This window comes from Eupeodes corollae, chromosome 2 (assembly GCF_945859685.1).
Source record: "Eupeodes corollae chromosome 2, idEupCoro1.1, whole genome shotgun sequence".
Taxonomy (NCBI): domain Eukaryota; kingdom Metazoa; phylum Arthropoda; class Insecta; order Diptera; family Syrphidae; genus Eupeodes; species Eupeodes corollae.
In genome coordinates this window covers 101,819,904-101,844,056 of record NC_079148.1, presented here as the reverse complement: position 1 = coordinate 101,844,056, position 24,153 = coordinate 101,819,904, and the positions used below count along the sequence as shown (strand labels likewise).

The following is a 24,153-nucleotide window of genomic DNA, read 5'->3' as shown; positions in this document are numbered from 1 at the left end:
ATCATGCCTTCAGTGCAGTTGTGGTTTCACGCCTAGAAATTGCTAGATGAAAGGCTATCGTTATGATCTTTATCTTTTGAGAACCACGTGTCACAATGCTAAATCCACAAATCCCCATCATTACCCTGAAAGACAGCGCTACATTTGTGTCAAATTGCACGAACCTTAAACCATTTGACACAGCTCAAAAATAATCCAGTCAAAATAGTTTTCAAAAAAGTAAAAACCTCTAAACCTAAAAACCTAAAAACTTCATATCAGAAGTAAAACAAAAACCAAAGGAAATTTATATTTATAAGAATGCCATACCAATTTTATTGAAACATGTTTTATCAAAAATTTGTTAATTTCATTAAAATAAAAATACTTAGAAAAATAAATTAACATTATATGTTTGTGTTTGTGTGTTTGTGTGTTTGTGTGTGTTCTTTAACAATTGCTATTAATAATGTTTGCTTCTTAATTGAGTGATGTTTAGTTTTTTAAAGTTTCTTTTTTTCTTTAAATTGTCAGTGTGTTATGCTAAATTTTAAAAATACAACATTTTTGTTTACATTAATTTAGTTTTTGTTACTTAAAAATAAGAAAACACATTTATTATTTTTATTGGAGATGATCAAATTTTTGATTAGAAAAATTATAGATTTTGTATATTATTTTTTATATTTCTTATCTGACTGTTTGTTGTTATGAATATCTAATAACTAATATCACAATATAATTGGATTTCAATAAATTTGAATTTTTAGAATCCAATCTTATCGAAGAAACTCTGCAAAGCCTTCACCCCTGAATCTTTGCTGTCGTTTTTTTCTGTTAGTTTAGTTTTGGTTGGAAGTGGCCAGCAGTTCAAAGTCACAGACCAAGGAGAAATGATCGGAGGGATACTGATAGCTCGGTGTACGGTTTTTACCAATTTCATCACCTTGTGGAAATTCTAAACAATTTTTCACCTTAAAAAATAGAATAATTTTTATGAATTTATGAAATTCACAGAAAAAGCAAAACAAAAATAATTCACCTTGAGATAATCTTTAGAGTAGAAGACATAATCAATGGTATGACAAACTTCTCCTTCTTCCCGAATTTTCCATGTGGTGTAAGGAGGTTCACAATTGGCCAATGTCTCAGCATAGTTTTCGACAGCCATGATTTCTTCACTGTTTTCACTCTTCTCATTCGAATCCAGACTATCTAATTCTTTCTTAATGTCCGCATAACCACTTGACAGATTTAAGCCTTCGCTACTTAGGATTGTTGAGTAAACTGGTTCAATTGGTTCTGCATTGAAATCGCCACAAATCATAATTGGACGTTTTCCGGCGAAATTCTTAACAAAACGTACAAGATCTTTTCCTTGTTCATTACGTAGCTTCGATAACAATGAACCATGACGAGCTTTAAGATGAGTTGTGCATACAACAATCTCTTTGCCGGTTGCTTTGATTTCCAAGGTTGCAGCAATTGCTACTTGATTGCTTTGAACACGCCAAACTTCGAGAACATGAGTTTCGAAGTTCTTCAACTCGAATTTGTCACGTTTGTAGAAAATGGCACATCCATCGGGTCCATTATTTTGCTCAATATACAAACATGGCGAATCGGGCTTTGGGAAGAATATGCCACCATAGTTCTGTGAGCCGAGGACATTCTCCAGAAATTTGAAATGATCGACTTCCTACGTAAGAAAAAAATATATGTAAAGTCATCAAGTTTAAAATGTAATAAAAAGATCGGTGTTTTTTTTGGACACTTTTTAATTATCAATTGGGAATGGTATGAAATGATGAGACGTCAAAAGAGTCAAATGTGGCCCAAAAGTCAATTCTCTAATTCTTAAAAATGGCCTCAAATGTCAAAAAAGAAATTGGGCAGATGCAGACAACATAACGGACTTCATTTGCAGTCAACTGCGTTCTTTGAACGTACATTTTTACCAAGGCAACTAGTTACTTTTTCAAGTTTCATGAATTTCAAATTCAGAACTTTACTTCACAAACCTCTACTTCAAGTTCATAGTACAAAAATTGTCAAAATCATTTTTGTTAACAAAACACTTCTCAGGCAAGCTACAAGTCCATCACGATTTGTATTTTGTCTTGTAAAGAAATATTACTTATTTTTTTCCAAATTTACAAGTAATCTTTTGTAAGTCACTAGGCCCTTGTTCTTCATGGACTGTTGCGCCACCTAGTTTATTTATTTTTACAAGAAATCTTTTTATTGAAAGCATTAAATGAAGTTGTGCAGAAAATAAATAAATCATTGAGTAATAAAGTTCAGCTTTTAGTTCAATGAAAAAACATGATCAATTGTCATTTTGACATAAGTAGACTTGACTTGATAGTTATGGTGATTTTTCTTGACTAACTTTCCAGGCAGCTTTCCAATAAACTTGCCCTAATTGGAAGGCAAATGTTTGGCAGCTGTCAAGTCCCTTATGTCGCCTCAACCTGTCCATTAAATCACCTTAGCCCAAACATTTTTGGGGAATTTTTCGTAAGTAGTGTCAAATTTTGTGGCACCTTGCTCGATGTTTTTAAGGCGTAAGGCGTATGGTAAAATGAATGGTAAAACGTTGAAATTAATTGAACTTAAATTTCGAAGAAATAAAGAAAAATACACAAAATGTCAACCAATTCATTGTTGTTGAACATTAATTAAATATGACATTCTTTTTAAATCGTTAGAAATAATTTTTGGAATTAAGGTGGAGGAAAAGAATACTTTTTTTTTCCATACCTGTAAACAAATGACATCCGGGTTATTTTGTAAGATTTCTTGTACTATAAGATATTTTCGGTGATCCCACGTCAAAGCCTCTTCCGGACACCGCACAAATCCATCATTATTCTGTCCCAAAGCTACAAAATAAATTTAAAACATCATGCATCAGAATTTATGCACATACAAATTGTATATAATTTGCATTTCGAATTTGACAGCGTATCTTATGTCAAAAAAAAAACTTACTTTGTGATAAAATATTCCATTGAAATAATCGGATGTGATTTGGTGCACTTATTGGGGCGCTGCACACTGCAAAAAACATATGCAAAATATATTGGAATCAAATAAAAAATTTGACTTGAAAATTAGTGCGACTTTTTTGTCTTACCTTTTGAAATTGAATTTAACTTAAGGAAGCTCAAATTGTCGGTAATATCATTCGAAACCAATGATGGTGTAATTGACTGTTTCACAAAATATCTAGTTAGCAATTGTGGTTGATTCTCACCACGTAAGTGTTTTATATGCTGCAACAATTCACTGGTACTCAATCCTTGTGGCACTTCAAGACTATCATCTTGGGAATCGATATTATTTATTTTTGGTGCCGAATTAAATGATCCCATCCTGGAAAGAAGAAGTTTTAAAACCAACTATTAATTTGAATTAATTTTGTAAAAATAAGAAACAAAATTCATCATACTCAAGCTTCATTTGAGAAAAAAAAGCTTTCAACTAATTTGTCACATGCTTCAGCTTGCTGTTACAATTAAAAGTTAATTTAATTAACCTACATAATCTTCATCATATCATACAATTAAGGGAGCTTCTCTATCTTTATAAAACATTTTCTTTGGCAGGCATAAAATACTACATACAAATATTCTTAAAACTTTAAACAAATTCAAACTTAAAAGGCGATATAGCGCCATCATCATCATGCATTCTTAATACTCACAGAGCGGGTAATTTCCAAATTATATTCCGCAAGATTAAATATTTGATAAAATCAGTCGCGAGAAATACGGAAGAATTATATTTTGCCATAATAATCTTATCAGTAGACAAAGTAGTAGACAAAGAGCTTACTAATTCTTTATATTTTTGAAAATTTAACAATTCAGCAACACTTTTTTCTATTCGGTTAACGAAGAAAGCAACTTCTTAAAGTTTTCTTCTTCTCAACAAATGATTTAATTCCAGACGTTATGACGAAGTGGGATGGTGTAACTTAAGGAGCAATTTCGATTATGTAAATGTTAAGATATGATGATATCACTATGATCAATTATTCATTCATATGCACATATTTTACTTCTTAGAACCCTTATTTGATTGAATCCCTTAAAGAACTGTATACAAATTTGAATTACAAATAATTGTCCAATAAGAATCACATCATTCACTACGGAAGTCCGGCTATACATTAACGACCTATCCAATTGGTTGCTGAGCAAAGTTGAGTCGTGTGATTTGGCTTGATTGGGATTGGATTTTAGATTAAAAAAAATAGCAACAGTCCTTTAAGGGCCTAGTGACTTATAACTCTCAACCATTACTGCGTGCGAATAATTTTTGTCAGCTTTAAGCAGATTCCGAACAGCTTATTTGAGAAATCACTTTTCATGAAAAGAATAACTTTTAGAGGATTTGTTAATACCTCGCAAGAGGAAGTATACGTACAAAAAACTTTAGATAGCACAAGCTGGGTTTTAACCCAGAGACTCTTGTCTTGCATGAGAGTCCATCGCACTAACCATCAGGCCACGGTTTCAAATGGAATTGCAAATTTGTTTCCAAAAATAAAATTTACTCTTTCCATCACATTAAGTGTTTTTTGATCGCTTTTATTATGTAAAAAGTAAAAATTGAATCAGTCAAAACTTATTTATGATTGTTTTTTGACAAATTATTGAGCTATAGACCGGACTTTCGTGAAGTACTTACTAATAACTACGGAAACTATGGAACTAAGCAGTGGACTATTCACACTTTTTAATTCGTCACTTGAGGTGACGTTAGCAAAGCAGCAAAGAAAAGAGATAGAAAACACTATGAATTTCAAATAGTCAAAACTTGAAGGATAACAATTCTTTCTGCGATATTCGTGATTCAAGACTCGTATATTAAAGGTTAAAACTGCGCTGTGTAAAGTGGTACAAACACTATCCGAAAAGATAGTAATAGTCTAAGAAAAATTGTTTTCAAATCTGGCGTCCCTCATCAGGGAAGCCATTTAGGCCCAATTTTATTTAGAAATGACTTGGTTTTGATCACATAAAATTCGTCTTTCCTTTTATGCTGATGACATGAAGCTTTTCAAAAGTAAACAATCTTTTTGTGAAAGTTTATTTTTGCAAGAAGACGTATTAATATTTAGGGGAAAGTAGTAAAAATCGTCTCGTTTTAAATGTTGACAAGTGTAAAATGCAAAAAAGTTCCCTTTGGTTTTAAATTCTTTTCCTACATGTCCTTAAGTAGAGTATCTGTGTTTGCTTACTTTGGAGTTATTCTTGATTTCAAGTTAATTCTTATGAAAATTTAATTATTTAAGCTAAGGTGAGAAAGGATCTATAACAGAGGCGAACGCAGGATATTTTTCGGGGGGGTTTTAAAAAAATACATATTATATTACTTTTTTATTTTAAATGTCAAGTGTTTTTTTCTTTTTTTGTTACTATTTTATAAAGGTACTAACGAACATGTATGAATAAAAATTACATATAAACACATATGACGATTGAATTTACGATTGACAAAACAGTTTGACTTTGGCTTAAAAACTAAAACTTAATATTTATATTTATATTTTATTTTTTTTTATATTTATAATTTCCTAGTTGCCGTTGTCGATCCCATCAATCCATCGTCCTTACGCTGAACTCTGCAGAGAAGTTGGGTATCTCTAACAACACCTTTTGCCGTAGTTGTAGTGACCAAAAACAAACTATAATCCATTTCCTCTGCAAATGTCCAGCTTTGGCAAACACCAGAATGAAAAGCTTTGGAAAAGCATTCTTTCAAGAACTCGATGAGCTATCTGAGACAAAGGTTAGAGACCTAATCTTTTTTCTCAATGCGACAAAATGGCTCCAACATAATCGCTATGAAGCTTCTCTATAAATCTATACCTTTCAATCAAAGGTTAAACGAGTTTTTGGTATCAAAACGGCGCACTTCAGAGCTAATTGGATCTCAGGCTAGGTTGCCTTGAGATCGCCATTTCTACCTACCTAGGCTGAACTCACACATGAATAAATGTGAGTTACAGCTACAAAGAGATGGAGTGAGATTTTTCAATTTTCAAAGTTTTCTTTTGTTTGTTTTCGCATATTCAATTTGACCGTAGATTGCTAGATTTAATTTTGAAATTGTCAAACACGTTTTTCTTAACCTCACCATGAAAATACTAGTAATAATGATTTTGAATGCGTTCCGAACCGTATGATCGAAGACATAGGGTCATATTCATAGTTCCTTGTTGTGATTTTGTTTTTGTTAAGTTAAACATTAGTTTATGTTATTCATAGACAATTTAAACCCATTTTAAAAAGATACTCTGGAGTCTAAAAATAAAAACGACGGTTTAAACGTAAAACTGATTGAGTAAATTAATTTAGGAGACATTTTATTTGAAAATTTAAAATGAATGATTAAAATGTCAAAAGGCATACATATATCAATATTTTGATATTTTGCTTTATGTTGGAATGCTGACAAAAAACGAAAGCTCTACTTAACCCTATTGGACCCGTTTGAAAAAGATGAAGACGATTTATATGAAGGGTATCAATTTTATGATTGACCTTCTAAATATTAAAAAATAAAATAAATAAATTGGGTGGCGCAAAAGTCCGTTGAGAACTAGGGCCTAGTGACTTATAACTCTCAACCATTACTGCGTGCGAGTATTTTTTGTCAGCTTTAAGCCGATTCCGAACAGCTTTTTTGAGAAATCACTTTTTATGAAAAGAATAACTTTTAGAGGATTTGTTAATACCTCGCAAGAGGAAGTATACGTACAAAAAACTTTAGATAGCACAAGCTGGGTTTCAACCCAAGGACTCTTATCTTGCATGAGAGTCCATCGCACTAACCATCAGGTCACGGGTTCAAATGAAATTCCAAATTTGTTACCAAAAACAAAATTTACTCGTTCCATCACATTAAGTGTTTTTTGATCGCTTTTATTATGTAAAAGTAAAAATTGAATGAGTCAAAACTTATTTATGATTGTTTTTTGACAAATTATTGAGCTATAGACATGACTTTCATGAAGTACTTACTAATAACTACGGAAATTATGGAACTAAGCAGTGGACTATTCACACTTTTTAATTCGTCACTTGAGGTGACGTTAGCAAAGCAGCAAAGAAAAGAGATAGAAAACACTATGAATTTCAAATAGTCAAAACTTGAAGGATAACAATTCTTTCTACGATATTCGTGATTCAAGACTCGTATATTAAAGGTTAAAACTGCGCTGTATAAAGTGGTACAAACACTATCCGAAAAGTTAGTAATAGTCCAAAAAGAATTGTTTTCAAATCTGGCGTCCCTCAGATAAGCCATTTAGGCCCAATTTTATTTATAAATGACTTGGTTTTGATCACACAAAATTCGTCTTTCCTTATTTATGCTGATGACATTAAGCTTTTAAATTTCCAAAAAATATATATTATATTACTTTTTATTTTAAATGTCAAGTGTTTTTTTCTTTTTTTGTAACTATTTTATAAAGGTTCTAAGTAACATGTATGAATAAAAATTACATATAAACACATATGACTTGCTTTTACGATTGACAAAACAGTTTGACTTTGGCTTAAAAGTTGAAACTTAATTTTTATGTGCATTATGCATGTATAAGTTTGTATGCTTTATTTCTTAGTTGCCGTTGTCGATCCCGTCAATCCATCATCCTTAGGCTGAACTCTCACATGAATAAATATGAGTAACAGCAACAAAGAGATGAGGTGAGATTTTTCAATTTTAAAAGTTTTCTTTTGTTTGTTTATTATATAAAATTTAATTCAAGTCTCGAACGTTTTTGGTTTGTAAGATATTTAGGGTTAACCAAAATTTTCACCTTTTTTTTAAACTGCTATGGTAAAAAAACCACCTACGCAATTTTCTTGAGAGCCCTTTCTGCATCTTTCTGTCTTATTATCTGTATAACAAAATTTATTTGGAGTTGATATCTCTTCTGGTTTTGAGCTATGGACAACGAAAAAAATGTCGCGAACGTACGGACGTACGGACGTACGAACGCAGGCACAGACATCTTTCTAAAAATCTTTTATTTCGACTCTATTGACCTTGAAACGTCGAGAAATGTCAAAATTTTCAATTTGACAAATCGGACCCATTACAATAACTTCCTATGGGAAGTTAATAAATAAATTGGGTGGCGCAAAAGTCCGTTGAGAACTAGGGCCTAGTGACTTACAACTCTTAACCATTCCTGTGTGGGAGTACAGTTTATATGCCAAATCCAAACCGCTAATTTGAGAAAACACTTTTTCATGATAAGAGTTACTCTTGGGGAATTTGTCAATTCCTCGCAAGAGGCAGTACAAGTGAAAGAACTTAAGATGGCATAAGCAGGGAACGAACCCAAGACCTCTGGCATGACAGTCCAACGCACTAACCAACCACGGATACTACTATTTTTTGCGTTTAGATTGATGAAATGTCAAATGGAAATGGAAAAACTGAAAAGAAACACACAATAATACAAAATTGGGTGGTGAGTTTATGCAGACGGTTAGAAGAGTACATTTAGAGTTATTTTAGTGGACACTTCAAAGTTTATTTTGATGAAAAGGGAGTAAGATCCCTATTTTTCACTTAAAAAAAAGAAAAAAGAGGTAAAAAAAGAGAATAAATAAAAAAGAGTACAAAAAAAGAATTTGATGGAAAAAGAAAGAATAAGAAAGATCGGAGTCCAAAAAGAGAACATGTTCTCTTTAAATGAGATGTTCTGGAAATCCTAATATTTGCTCTACATTTGAATTTCATAAAAAATAAAAATTGCACTTTTGGTGTTTGTACAAGGGCTCGTTCAAAAAAATTATTGAAATCGGTTCATAAATCGCTGAGACAATTAAAAAAACAAAAAAAAACGGTTCTATGAGCGGTAAACTTCCGGACCAATACAAACATTTTTTTTCTTACTAAAAGAAGCGAAGTTAAAAAGTAAAATTTTAGGGAAAATTCGAATTTTCGTTTTTTGACCAAACAAATTGACTGTTAGCTTTGATCTTAAAAAAAGAAAAAAAGGCCTGACGTGAATCTGTGCAAAACCTTAACTTCGAAGCTTGAACGCAATCGACCTAATGGTTTAGGATTTAGGAATCACGAGACCCACTTTTTTCGACTTTTCTACCATCGTAATATCATGTTTAATTAAAATCTCTAGTTTGAAATTTTGCACGAAGTCAAAACTTGCCATATAGTTCCTATGTGTGGGAAGTTAGAACTTGTTAAGCAATCATTAACAATTTTGATATGATTTAAAACATAAAAACGATCAATTTTAAAGTGATTTGAAACACAAAATTAAAAATATTAAAATAATGGTAACTGGCCGAATGATAAGATTTTACGTTGAGAAACTATTTCGGAAATATTGGGTGGACCATCCTAGCTAACTTTTTAATATCCCATGAAATCTGTTTACAACGAGATGACTTTTATTTAAATGTAATCGACGAATTTCCTGTAATATCGGACATACCGCAATAAAATGATATATATTTTCTATTTCTCTTTTGTTACATAAGTTACAAATTTGTGGAAGATCAGCTCGATGAGGCACATAGTTAAGATTTAAAATTTCAACTCGTGCTCTAAATATGTAACTTAAAGCTTCGGTAGATAGTTCATTATTGAAATAGTTAGCTTCTGATGGTAATTGGTGATTGAGGTTCCTAAAGCTGATCCTGGAGGATGTTGACGATGCTTCAGAAAGATGCTTATTGTAATTTCTTTCATCAATTTTAGCAGTAACATTTGAAAACATAGAGGGCGATTCATCTTCATTTGATTCCAATAAAGTTAAATAGCTTCATGTGAGATAGCTAGCTGACTCCATTCTTTGAAAGGGGTGTCATTAGATTGCAATAGTCTTAGCAAGATGGTTTTATGAAGACTTCTTTCATTCCTCTTTATCACTCTTATTAAATAATCCGAGTTCATTTTAAGGTTTTGAGTATATATTTGCGTTACGTCAGACTCCACGTAAATAGCATAATTTTTTGTTGAATTTGGTAATCTAAACAAGCGTTTGAAAAAGTGTCTTTGAATTGCTTTAAACTCCTCAAGAACCAAGTATCCAAAAACTTGAGCACCATAGTACATACAAGCGTTGAAAGTTGCTTGAAAGACCCGATATTTTGACACAAGATCAAAAACTGGTACGAACACTATCCGAAAAGATAGTAATAGGCCCCAGAAGAATCGATGTCAACTCTGGCATCTCTCAGGAAAACCATTTAGGTGAAATTTTATTTATAAATTATTTTATTTTGATTACATAAAAATCGCCTTTCCTTATTTATGCTGATGACATATAGTTTTTAAAAGTATAAAATCTTCTTATGACCTTATACTTTTGCTGGAAGACTTGTAAATATTTGGGGGAATGCAGTTAAAATTCTCTCGTTTTAAATGTTGAGAAGTTTAAAATGCAAAAAAGTGCCCTTTGGTTTTAAATACGTTTGATACAAGTCCTTTTAATAAAGTCACTGTGTTTTCTGACTAAGGAGCTATTCCTGATTTCAAGTTAACTCTTATGAGCATTTAAACTTAAAAAAGCTAAGGTGAGGAATGATCCATAAAGAGATTCAGTTGTGATTGACTTGATTCTTACGTTCTTGATCTTTTCTTTTTTTCATTTGCAAGGTCAATGCTTAAAAATATTTGTATAGAGCGGCCACTTTTATTATTCATTCATATAATAAGACTTGAAGTAGTACTGAAAAGATTTACGCGTTTTCGCCTTCCTTTTCTTTCATAGCATTAGGCTTAATAAACCTTCCAACACTCACCAGTCATAGAAAGTATTTGCAATTTTTCGTTTTTGTGTTGCAAAAATTGTGATATATATTTAGTAGATCAAACTATGTGTTAATTTTACTTTTGTATAAAGTCTACAATGGCTGAAACACAAACACGCTTCAGCTTCGGCTTCGCCTGAAGTTTACGAGTTCAACCATATTAATTTAATGCAAGCTATCACAATGAAGTTTTGACCTCACGTTTCGTTTGACAATCATAAGGAAAAGAACATAATGTTACGTAATGGGATTCCAAACGGAAGCTCTTGTTCAAATTTTCTGAACATTTGCTGTCTGACACCTCAACTGATGTAAAAAAGTCAACAAAAAAAATACATTTGTTTTTGGAGGGATTCCCATTCCGGGATGAATTTAATTTTTTCGATTCCAAAACTCATATACTAACAGCCGCTAATGACCGAATTGCCATTTAAGAAATGTCATATTGGAAGTTTCATTCAAAACAACCTCAAAGAGGCCCAACGTAACGCAGACAAAGCCGAAGCTGAAATGTGTTTGTGTTTCATTCATAAATGATATAACTAAAATGCATTACATTTAAAACTATGTTTCTTAACAGCTTTAAATACTTAATTTACATTATAAGTTTTATGTTCATATGTGTAAGTATTGTTCACGTTAGTATTTTACGAATTAAAATAGTAATTCAAGTCTTCCAACCCCCCCTTTTTGACCAAAATCTTAACTTTAAAAAGCTGGCACTTGCGAACAAATCGAAGTACAAACGTCATGCGCACGTAATTTGTGGACAAATATACTTTTTTTTTTGATTATTTCGGTAAAAAAAAGTTGTTAAATTGTTATGACAAATTGTCAGGATAGTGGTTCACCACGTTCGTTACCACTCTGATACTTGGTTTTCTAATTGAAAATAATTTTCTTAAAAAAAGACCGATAAATGTCCAGACATTTTTGATCATTTCGTTCAAATCTATCAATTGTATGAAAAAAGTGTCATAATCTGCTTAACTGTGTATAATTACATGAACAACAATTTTCACTAAAATATATTTTTAAAATCTAAATTATTTTTTGGTCCACTTCAATTTTATGATATAACTTAGAAAGAAGATATTTAGTTTTATCGAAATTTTAACCAAATTCCCAAACAAGGCCTAAGGCTGTAATGCACTTTATATGAAATTGTAAGATACATTAAAACATCACAAAATTCATTTCATAAAGCCCGAGAATGTGTAAAATGATTTACACATCACAATTCGTTCTTAAAAAAACCGATGACGTTAAATTACTGAAAAAAATAGTAAATACACAAGAGTTTTCTTTTAGTTCGATTGAATTAAACAGTTAAAAAATATTGGCATTTTGCATACTATTTCTTGTATTTTCATTTATAAGTGTGACACACACAAATTGAATTGTAAAATAAATTCAAAAAGTTTCAGGGGTTTTCCTGATGATAGCTTAACTTATCAATTAACACATTATTTAATCATTATTTCAAAATTGTGTTTTCCCCCCTTTTTTTGTTTTAATCAAAATACCAAGAGTTAAGCTAAGTAAACAATGAATTGACATTTTAAAATTATCTTCCCACACATTTTACTTGTTTCTTATTTTTTTTTAATTCATAAAATAAAATCGATTACCTGGTTAACATGACCTTTTGCAAATAAGATTTTCTGTCATTTTTGCATGGCATTTTTTGGTTTTGTTTCATTTTAAGATTTCTTTCCATTTTCGTTAATTCCAATAGAATTTTTCTTCTTTAAATAAAACAATATTCGTACAGCTGATTTCGGATTTTTTTTTTTGAAAATAATTTATTTGTTGTTAAGAACAAGAACACGTTTTGTGCAGTTAAATGAACAAATTTATAAGGCACTCTAAATAATCACAATCAACAACGTAAAGGCAAAAATATCATAATTTTAGTTTGTATTTTTTCTTACAACCGATACAGAATGCGGTTTATACAAAACTGATCACTCACAATTTCTGAGATCTTAGAACTTAACTTTAGAATGTTTTGTATGCATATATATTTGGAGTGGAGGATAAAAGTGTAGCACGTGCAAAAATACTCTTTTATAAATCTTTTGATAAAAACAACAATTACTAAAGATATTATAAAGAAAATAAAAGTCTTAAACCTACAGACGAGACGTACTTGTTTTGCATTTTCTGAGATGAAGAAAAAATACAAACAAAACAAAAAAATGCCTATTAACATTATTTTGTTGTTTAACAAAAGATGTATTGCAAGCTTCGATGGCGATGGCTTAAAACGGATTTTTCAAAGTTGCAATAAGACAGCTACTTGAGGGCGAATAACTTTTTAGGGCGCTATTAAGAGTAGTGAAAACTTTTCCTTAGAAAATTGATTTTTCATACAAATGCACAGCACATACACGGAAAAAGATATACACGCTAGGAAGAAGATTAATTTGTTATCAAACAAATGGATCATCGAATTATATTTGTTCAATGTTTCCACAGGCCTTAGCTTCAGGAAACTACGCGAGATAATGTTCTTGGAAGATATTTTTTCATTCTGCTTTAAGTCCGAAATAAAACCAACAATTTTCGGAAATAGTTCAGAAATGTTGGAAAAAGAAAGATATGCATTACGGTGCGTTTAAATTTGAAGCATTTTTTATTTAAAACAGTTTTCTGACTTTTTTCCGAAGCATGAAAAGGAAAACAAAAAATACTAAGTTCCTTTAATTTTTTTCTTAACAAAATTTTTTGGTCTTTATGCAATTTTTAAAATTAAAGACAAACTATATAAAAAGTTGAGGAAAACAAGTTCACAAAATACTGGTGCTTTTTCCTAGCTTAATTTCTTCTAGCGTGATTTCCGGGAGCCCAACTTATTTTTATGAATCTTACGGCCAAATTGTTGACAAAGTTCTAGTCTTTAAGACTGTTTATTGATAAATTAGAACTCCATTGAGCTCTTACTTTTTTTTTTTATCAAGTTCCAAAGCGTTAGAACTTTGATTTAAATCTCAGCCTAGGGAACTAGAACTTTGTTTGACAATGTTTTACTTTATTCAAAGTCACAAATTTAGGATCAAATCAGACTACAAGGCTATATTAATCATTAATAATATTTTTGTAGTATAAACATATTAACGGTTTGCAAAATGTCATAAATATAAGTTCAATAACGTAAAATGTTGTGAACGCTGACAGTTTCATAAAGTGTAAGTTACATAGACATTTAAAGCCGTTAAACTATTTACTGTTACGGTAAATTTTACCGCAACAAAAACCAGCCTTTGGCTGTTTTCTTTTTCCCGTTGTGGCTGCAAAATATCGGCAAAGTTGAGGGCAACCATGGTCTCATCAACCACAGGTGTACCTAGCCTTTATTTTGCAAAAGCAACAAAAACAGGTGATCGAGAACGAGTTCTTTCAAAAAGGTCGAAAATGCCGGCGGATGAGCCGAAGAAGTATGCGGTCAGGCGGACCCTAAACAACAAAAACAACAACAGCAATAACAACATATTTTTTTAAACATTCTTATCTTAACATTTAATATTTTATGTAAAAAAAAATATGGGTTTTTAACGCCGCGTTGTTAAAGTCGATTAATTTCATTTTGGTACGAAATTCACACCTCGAACCTCGCGCGATATTAATAGTAATAGGAAAATGCCTAGTTTAGACTTCTTCTCGATTTTTGTTTTTCTTTACACTTTCTCGAGAAATAATAATAGTTGGGAAGGGGACTGAACTCGCCATTATGTTTCGGCAAGTTTTGGAAACTCATCCAACAACTTGTTGAAACCGTGATTGTGTGTGTGAAAGTAAAGTTTCGCTGAGAGTCAACAACGGTGGCTTTCCTGTTGAGCGTAAAGCTTCCAGGAAGCCGCGATACCGTGACCGACAATCACGAAAACTAATGTTTGTGTTGAATGAATGTGTGTGTGACTGGAATGGTCGAGGGAGGAAGAAAGTAGTTTGAAATTAGCTTGGAAGGCACTCTAGTAAGAGCCTGACAAGCGATAAGAGACAAATAAAGAAAAGTTCGAGGAATTGTGTTAAGGACAAAGAAAAGTCGAGAAGAAGGATAGAAAACTAAAGGTCGAGGAAATTGAAAAAGGGAAAATTAAAGATTCGAGGATCGAGTTGTGAGGATCGGGAATAAGAGGATACATAGAAAAAAAAGATAAGTAGTTCGTTTCTGTTGTTTATTTGTTCTTTAGTAGAGATATATTTATTGTTGAGACGCGTCCGGTATTAAGAACCCATTTTCTTTTGTGAGTTATTTTCTTTGTTTGATTTAAATTTCATTGGCTTGTAATTTTCATTTTTTTTTGTTTTGGAAAACATTTTGGGTTTTAATCCAGGGATCTTCAATCCCACGGTTTCCCAAAGAATAAATTTATAAGTCAAAAGTCAAACGTTTGTCATTTTCTTTTTATTCGCTTCACTCATCATAAGAGTTTTGGAATTTTCTTCTTCGGTTTGGCAAACAAAATTCCTGGCGCCCACTTTTATTGCAACGTACCCCACTGTAGAGTGTAGGTACTTGTAATAAATCAAAAAATTGCACGTACATCTGATTGTTTAGTGAAAAAATGCACATACTTTATCAAAAATACTTATTATATATTTATTTTTTCATTTATTATTTTCTTTATTATGATAGAAGTAAAAACAAAATAAAATTCAGTTACATAGACTTCATAGGAATAAAAAAACAATAACAAAAAGGGAAGAAACTAAAATTAACATCAAAAAATTGCACATACACTTTAAAGTTTATTAGTTAATTGCTTCGTTTAGTACCTAGTATGGTTACCTTTTGCCTTAATAACATTCTTTAAACGGTTTTGCATGGACAGGACTAGTTTTGAAGTCACTTCCGGTGGAATTTTGTTCCATTCTTCAATTAAAACGGCTTTCAGTTGATTTTTGTTTCTTATTTCCGATTGTCGGATTTTCTTTTCCAAATAATCCCAAAGATGTTCGATGGGATTTAGATCTGGGGATTGAGGAGGATGAGGCAACTGCGATTTCACATTATACAACAGCCACTCTTTCACAAGCCTTGAGGAATGCTTAGGGTCGTTGTCTTGTACTAATGCAAATTCCTCGCTTAAGCCCATTTTATTAGCGCTGGCTTTTAAGTTATCTTTTAGTGTTTGCAGATAAACCATTTAATCCATCGTTGACTCAACAAATACTAAATTTCCCACCCCGCTAGCCCTCATCGCTCCCCAGACCATGACATTTCCGCCTCCATGTTTCACTGTTGGCTGCATATTTTTTGTCTCCAATGCCGTGTTTGGTTGCCGCCACACAAACCTTCTTCCATCCGACCCAAAAATGTTGAACTTACTCTCGTCAAGGAATATCACGTTTTTCCAGAAATCATCCGGCTTCGAAACATACGCATTTGCATAGTCCAAACGCTTTTGCACGTTTGTCTTCGAAATATAAATCTTTTTTCTTATTGCACGTCCTTGATAACCCTTTGAATGCAATACGTTCCGGACTGTTTGTGGGTTTAGTGATATTCCATGACTTACTGTGATTTCTGCAGCTATCTTAGGAGCACTTATTTTTGGGTCAACCTTCACCATTCGTACGATTTTGCGTTCCATTTTGTCATTTAAAATTTTTTTTCGACCTCTTCCTCGGGCCATTTCGAAGCTTTTGTTTTTTTCATAATTTTTTATCACGCATTGAATAGTTGATTTTGATCTCTTAACAATGGATGATATTTCAGAATAACTTTTTCCATCCTTTTTGAGATCCACAATTTGTTTTTTTATTTCAATAGGAACTTTTGTATGTGATGATTCCATAACTAAAAAAAAATTTTAAAACGCAAAAAAAAAAACACTTTTAGCCAGATCAATTAAACATAACAGACTGAGTAGGAGATTCAATCTCATGATCGTACGAGTTTTTGGCTTGGAAAAGAACCGTTATTTAATTTTTGTAGAAAAAAACAACAGTGTACGTACATTTGTTTGGTGTACGTGCAATTTTTTTATACTTATAGAAACATATGTTTATAAAAAAAAAAGTTATAAGAAGAAAGGTCGAAATTTGTGTTACCTATTAATACTGTACTTACATCTATGTATCATTTTTTGTTCAAAATAAAGTCAATCGGTACGTGGATTAGGTTATAAGTACATTAAATGTAATAATTTTATTTGAATTTGTTTGATGTACGTGCAATTTTTTGATGCAGTGTATTTCTAAATTATAGCAATTTGATTGATTATTAAAAATCGATCAATATTGTTATAATTTACATAAACAAATTCTTCCAAAAGAACCCAGCCCAGCTGAGCAGTCGCGGTTACAGCTTCGTCAACAAGCTGTATTGTTGCACTTTTTTTCGTTCTCTCTTTTGTGTCGCATTCGTACTCGGTTGAGTGCGAGTTGCTGGAATCGTTGCACTTGCGTGCGTCGTCGTCGTCGCTACGCAGCCGTCGCGTTGCCGGTTTTGTTTATTTAATAAATAATAATAAGAGAAAAAAAAGTGTAACAAATTGGAGCCCAACGTGGGGCTAAGTGGAAGAATTTTCGGTGGTAGAATTTGTATCGTGTTTTTTTTATGTACATATTGTTTTTTTAAAAAGAACATTTTATTCGTCTTGTTTTTTTTTATAGGTGCTTGATTCGAGTTGTTTTAGTTCCAGTGGAAAAATTTTTGGAGGTGTTTTTTTTTATGAGAGGTGTTGTTCCTGAAAGACAAAAATACTGAAATTTCATCGGGGGAGGTTTCAAAGTGATAAACAAATCGCAAGTATTATTGTTTTTTGATTGTGAGGTGTAAACTCGTTTTTTCTTATTATTATTGTTCTTATTTACTGTGTGGTGTCTGATGTTAATAAGATTTGTTTTTCTTTTTTTTTATACCTATTTATTTCTAATCATTTTTTTGGTCGACATTTTGTCTTCCATAATTTTTGTTGTTTATTTGAGTGTCTTTTCTGACTCGGTTGATAGTTTTTATTTCGGAGTGTTTTCTAGTTTTTGAGTGAAAGTTAATTTTTAAATTTTTCAAAAGAATTGAGTGTAGTTAGTTCGAGTTGGTGTGACCATCCCAATTTTTTTTCAATTCACTTTAGAATTTGTTAGGAAATTATTTTTTGTTTTATTTTTAAATTATATGTTTCTTAAATTAATTAAAATAAATTAATTTAACAATTAGATTTTTAGTTTAGGGCTTACAACATTTTTTTTTAATATTTTGTATAAATACTTTTTTTAATTTTTCTTTGAAAATTAAAATGAATATTGGTAGATTAGCACAGGACGAACTGGCCTACGAGATGAAGGTCAGGGGATTGAAAGTAGGGACAGTTGAGGAAATGCGGAAGGCATTGAGGTCATCGAGGTTACTCGTTAAGAGGAACTCGATGGAAGTAAGTTTAGTTTACCCCTTCAGTTATGAAGAGGATGTCGAGGCAATAGAAGCTAAGATTGAGGAGATTAGGGTCCTTCTTAAAGTACCTCCGAAGAATCCAAAGTCATCGGAGTACATTAAGATAGTGACAAAGATTGAGTGGTGTATAGGCAGGTTAGCTAGGACACCTTGTGAGGCCGAAGATGAAGAAGATTAAGTTAGTTCACTTCGGAACAAGGTTTTGTGTCTGTTAGGAGATCTCACTGGTGATAGTGAGAATAGTGATAGGGAAGAGGAAGTGGAAAAAGAAAAGACTCCACTTAAGACTCAAACCCAGCTTCGAGTACAAATTGGTCAGACTCCTTGTCCTTGTAGTGGACGGTCTGCGTTAGGACTGGCCGGAGGATCATTAACTGAACCGAGGGGTGGTGACAGTAATCCGTCAGCCAGTGATATATCAGTTAGGGTTCCAATAGGCAATAGGATCGATAGGGTTGACACTTCTGTTGAACAAATGGTCGTTCAACAGAAATGCACCGAACGTTTAGGGAAGTGGGGGGTGAAATTTACTGGTGATTCAAGTGGAACATCAGTAAATTCATTCCTGGAAAGAGTGGAGGAACTTCGTCTGGCTAACGATGTTCCTGAAAGCCACCTTTTTAAATCCGCTTCGGAGCTTTTGAATGGTAGGGCACTTATGTGGTTAAGGTCGGTTAGGGAAGATTTAGCGGATTGGCAGGAACTCGTCAAGGAACTCAAAGCGGAGTTCCTTCCTGCGAATTACGATGATCTCTTGTTGGAGGAGATTAATCGGCGTTCGCAGGGAAAGGAGGAAACTTTCGGCGCGTATCTTACCACGATGAGGACATTGTTTCGAAGATTATCGGAGCCTTTGTCAGAGGGAAGGATGCTTTCGATTTTGAGGAAAAACGTAGATCCCTTTTATCTAGTGCTAGTGCCAAACCAAAGACGGTTAAGGAACTTGCTATCTTAGGTAGGGAATTAGATACGCTTAAGGTGAACGTGGATAGTTTTACCCCACCTTCTAGAAGTAGACATTTGTTGGAACCGGAGTGCGGTTATCAACCTAGCTCGTCTGGACAACACCGAGTAGCGGCTGTTGCTCCAGTTTCGGAGAATACATTTAGGCAGTCGGTTAGGTGTTATAATTGTAACAAGGAAGGGCATATAGCTTCGAGATGCACCGTTCAGAAACGTTGCTTCGGTTGTGGAGCTGTAGGAGTATATCGTAGGGACTGTAGGTGTTCGGGAAATGGGAATCGGGCCCTTGTGTCAGCAGGACAAGGAGTCCGTCGTCGATAGGGAGGTCGTCTGCTGACGATCAGCGGGTAGGAGTTAATCTAAGTTTCACGTTAGCGGCAAATGGTAGGGACACTAGACCATATTTAGGAGTTAGGGTTTATGGAATCAAGTTTTTAGGACTTCTTGATTCAGGAGCCTCTCGTACCATTGTGGGTGGTGACGGGTGGAAAATTTTTAAAGAGTTAGGGCTTAGGTTAGGAAAGAGTAGTGTTGGGTCAGTATCGTTAGCAGATGGAGCAGGTGTAGATGTAGCTGGATCTGTTTCTCTACCAGTGGAGGTTGAGAACAAATCCTTTTTGATAGAATGTCTGGTCATTCCGAATCTTCCACACCAGTTGATCTTGGGTGCCGATTTTTGGGCACTATCGGGCATAGTCCCGGATTTGAGATCAGGTGTGTGGAATTTTTCGAGCCAAGAGAGATTGGCTTCGATGACAGACATGGTAGCGATTAGGGAAAAATCGGATTTGAACGATTTTGAAAATAGGAAGTTAGAATTAGTGTTAGAAGAACTTTTTAAATCAATGACCGAAGGGTTAGGGTGCACCAACTTAGTTGAGCACAAGATTAGGACGTCTGTGGAACCGATAAAACAACGATATTACCCTGTTTCGACAGCGATTCAGAGACATATCGATCAAGAGCTCCAGGAGATGTTGGAGGCTGGAGTGATCGAGAAGTCGAAGAGTCCTTGGGCATCGCCAATACTTCTGGTTAAGGAGAAAGATGGCAGTTATCGGTTCTGTGTTGACTATAGGAAATTGAATGAGGTTACAGATAGGGATGCTTATCCACTACCATTTATTTCAGCTATTTTAGACAAGCTTCGAAACGCGAAGTACTTGTCTTCTTTAGACATTAAATCTGCTTATTGGCAGATTCCAATGGAAAAAGAATCGCGCAAGTACACAGCCTTTACCGTGCCAGGGCGTGGCCTGTATCAATTTTGCAGGATGCCTTTCGGTTTGCACAATTCCCCGGCAACATGGCAGAGGTTTATTGACGACGTTTTAGGTCCTGATTTAGAACCGTTCGTCTTTGTGTACTTGGATGACATTATCATCGTCACCGATTCTTTTGATAGGCACCTAGAAATTTTAAAAGAAGTTTTTAAAAGGTTAGTAGATGCAGGTTTAAAAGTAGGTAGGGAAAAGTGTAATTTTTGTAGGCCTTCTTTAAAATTTCTAGGTTACGTAGTTGATAGGAACGGGCTTCATGTTGACCCGGAAAAAGTGGAAAGCATGATTAGGATCCCTGCACCGAAAAACGTGAGGGAAATTAGGAGTTTTGTAGGGACTTTTTCTTGGTACTGTAGGTTCGTACCAAATTTTGCAATTTTGGTTAGGCCTCTTACCGATCTCTTAAAGAAAGGTAAGAAATTTGAGTGGACACTAGAATATGAGGAGAGTTTCAGGAAAGCCAAAGAGTGTTTGGTTACGGCACCGATTCTAACATGTCCGGATTTTTCAAGGCCGTTTGTTGTACAAACAGATGCGTCGGACTATGGCATCGGGGTCGTATTATCACAGGAGTTTGAGGATGGCGAAAAAGCCATTTGTTACTTAAGTCGGTCATTGAATAGGAATGAAAGGAACTACTCTACGACCGAAAAGGAATGTTTAGCAGTCCTTTGGGCGATTGAAAAGTTGCGGCCGTATCTCGAAGGTGTTCGATTTACAGTCGTAACTGATCACCACTCTTTGGTTTGGCTAAGCAACCTTAAGGATCCGCAGGGTAGATTAGCTCGTTGGGCCATTCGGCTTTTTTTTTTTTTTTTTTTTTTTTTTTTTTTTATTAAATTACATAAAAAATTTTTTACGTCAAGAATATAAAATCTAGTTCTAATCGATACTATCAGGTAACTTGTTTTCAACACGGGAGGAGTCCAGAGTTTTCTTTACAATCTCTCCATCTGCTGTCTCTTTTTTTAGCTCCAACTATCCTCATATTCAAAACTCTTCCTTTGATCCATCCCATCAATCTCAATTCATTAATTAGCCTCCAAGATATGGAAGTTTTTTCCATTTCTTTATCCCAAACTCTGACCGATCTACATCTGCATGATGTATTCGGAGTGATCTCCGTGCACTCTCTCATCTGGGTTTCAAAAAGTTTTTTGCATCCGATATCATCCTTGTTGTTGACCACCCAGCCTATCGTTAATGCTTCAAAGGTCGAGCAAAATGAAAAGAAATCTTGATGCAACTTCTCCCGAAGTGATCCTATCTCTCTTATCAAAAACATTCCTCTTTCAAATATTGAATGATTTGTGTATCTGCCAAATATGTCTGCTAGCTTCCAATACATTTTGAGTCCAAACAAAGCTTGCATTTTGTCTAGCGCACTTATCACTTGTGTTGTCGGAAATGCTGTTAATACCCCGTTTATTGCAAGTATGGAGATATCTCTTTCAAAGTAACTGCCCTTCCATTTCAGAAATGACCCCATGTCTACATCTTTAAAACATATTTCGTCCTTGATTGTTTCAGCTATTCTCTTGAATCGATAATCCTCCCTTAGCAACAACAGAGCAGATTCAATCTCAGAGAATTTGCTTCTTAGTTCACTGAGGTATTCGTCTTTACGTCACTAAGGTGCAAGTTATAGCTATCATTGGTTTGATTCATTGAAAACAAACATTGTAATTTTTTTGGCAGGTCGTTTATAGCTTTCATTAAAAATGTCTGTCATTGAAAAAAATTTCCTGATTAAAAGCCAATAAAAATTTTCTTACTCACAGAAATCTGTCATTGGAATCGTGTGAAATTAGAACACAAATCAGTGGAATAATTCGTTTCACTTTTGAACTGTTGGAAAAGTATCAGCTGCTTAGGAAAATGAATAGGCAGGTTCAGACAACATAAGGGACTTTATTTGTAGTCACCTTCATTCATTGAACGTGGATTTTGACCAAGGCAACTAATTAGTTTTTAAAATGTCATGAGTTTCAAATTCAGAACTTTACTTCGCAAACCTCTTCTTTAAGTTCATAGTACAAAAACTAACAAAAGCATTATTGTATAAAAAAATTAATAGGCAAGCTGCATGTCCATCACGATTTGTATTTTGTATTGAAAATTAAATTATTTATTTGTTTTCCAAATTGACAAGGAACCTTTTTACATGAAACATTAAATGGAGCAGTGTAGAAAATAAATAAATCATAGCGTAGCAAACTTCAGCTTTTAGTTGAATGAAAAAACATTACCAACTTTCATTTTGACATAGCGGTATGGTGGACGGCGCTAGATATAGCGACAAATCGCGATAAGCTCAGCAAAGTCCAACGAACAGCCTGCCTCTGTATGGGAGGAGCACTTCGCTCTACCCCTCTGCCTCACTTGATGTTCTGTTCCATCTTATACCGCTGGACATTTTCAGCAAGCAAACGGCTCTAATACAGCCATACGGCTTCAAGCCTCCTCTCTGTGGATCAATAATGGAATTGGCCACACCACTATTTTGAACTCGTTCAGAACTATAAACAGTAATATTGACTACACCATATAATTTAATAACTATAGCTTCAAAGCTTCAACTATACCTCCCAGGTCTTCTTGGGAGAATACATCATTTTTGAACGATGATCCTATAAACTTTTATACATACGGATCAAAAACGAAGGATGGGGTTGGTGGAGGCGTATACTTAAATAGCCTAAACTTAAGTCTCTCCTTTCGTCTACCCGATCATTGTAACGTGTTCCAAGTTGAAATTCTGGCTTAGAAAAAACTTTATATCAACTAATACTATACGCATCTTCACGAAAATCCAAGCTGCGTTAAAGTCCCTAGGCTGTGTCTCCACTAACTCACTAACAGCCCTAAATTGTCGATCATCTCTTCAGAGATGGCTACACAGTTCAACATTCACCTTTTCTGGGTGCCGGGCCATAGAGATATTCCAGGAAATTGCACAGCTGACGAACTTGCAAAAAGCAGAACAACTTTACCTCTGCTGGCTCACAATGCTAGCATAGGTATCATCCCCTTAGCTACATGTAAACTCATGTCTAAGCAAGATACCATAGAGAAAACAAACTTGAATTGGAATAACACCACCACCTGTTTAGCGACTAAACTAATTTGGCCTAATCTTAGCGCCAGGCGCTCAAAACAATTAATCTCTCTGAGTATATTGCACATTAGCTACGTTATTGGTGTCCTGACTGGGCACTGCTTGATAGGAAGGCATGCTATTCGACTTGGAGCCTCTGCAAATGAATTTTGTAGGAGTTGCATGGAAAAGGAGGAGGAGAAGACAATCTCTCATCTTCTGCGCATCTGTTCTGACTTATCATAAAGACGTAGAATCCACCTTGGTGACTACTGCTTCAACGACACCAGCGATCTAAAAAATTCTGACATTATTTGTCTCCTACGCTTCATTCGGAGCTCCAATTGGTTCGACAAGTTAAGCTGATCAACTGATCCATGTGGTATCACAACGGATCATACTTTGGTAGAAGTGTGTTGGACTTCCCAACCAACAGCCACTTTAACCTAACCTTAACCTAACCTATCATTTTGACAGAAGTAGACTTGACTTGATAGTCAGGGAGATTTTCCTTGACTATCTTTCCAGTCAACTTTCCAATGAAGTTGCCTTAATTGGAAGGCAAATTTTTGGCAGCTGGCCAATTAGATACTAGAAACTTGCATTACTTTCAAGTCCCTT

At 34.0% G+C, this 24,153-nt stretch overlaps 1 protein-coding gene across 6 annotated transcripts in view; it reads right to left on the bottom strand.

Moving 5' to 3' along the window:
* Positions 1-285: 285 nt before the first annotated feature.
* Positions 286-24,153, bottom strand: part of LOC129946143 (nocturnin) — a 68,602-nt gene continuing 44,734 nt past the window's right edge. For 4 of the 6 annotated variants that reach the window (XM_056056212.1, XM_056056210.1, XM_056056211.1 and 1 more), the window contains 5 exons: positions 3,119-3,357; positions 2,974-3,039; positions 2,743-2,864; positions 1,022-1,678; positions 286-953 (listed from right to left, as the gene is read on the bottom strand). In XM_056056212.1, the coding sequence (XP_055912187.1) occupies positions 822-953; positions 1,022-1,678; positions 2,743-2,864; positions 2,974-3,039; positions 3,119-3,357 (1,216 nt within the window). In that variant the 3' untranslated portion in view covers positions 286-821. Of the gene's footprint in view, positions 954-1,021; positions 1,679-2,742; positions 2,865-2,973; positions 3,040-3,118; positions 3,358-3,688; positions 3,835-12,421; positions 12,672-24,153 lie in introns of those variants that run through there. The other 2 variants (XM_056056208.1, XM_056056209.1) reach the window with 2 other exon arrangements.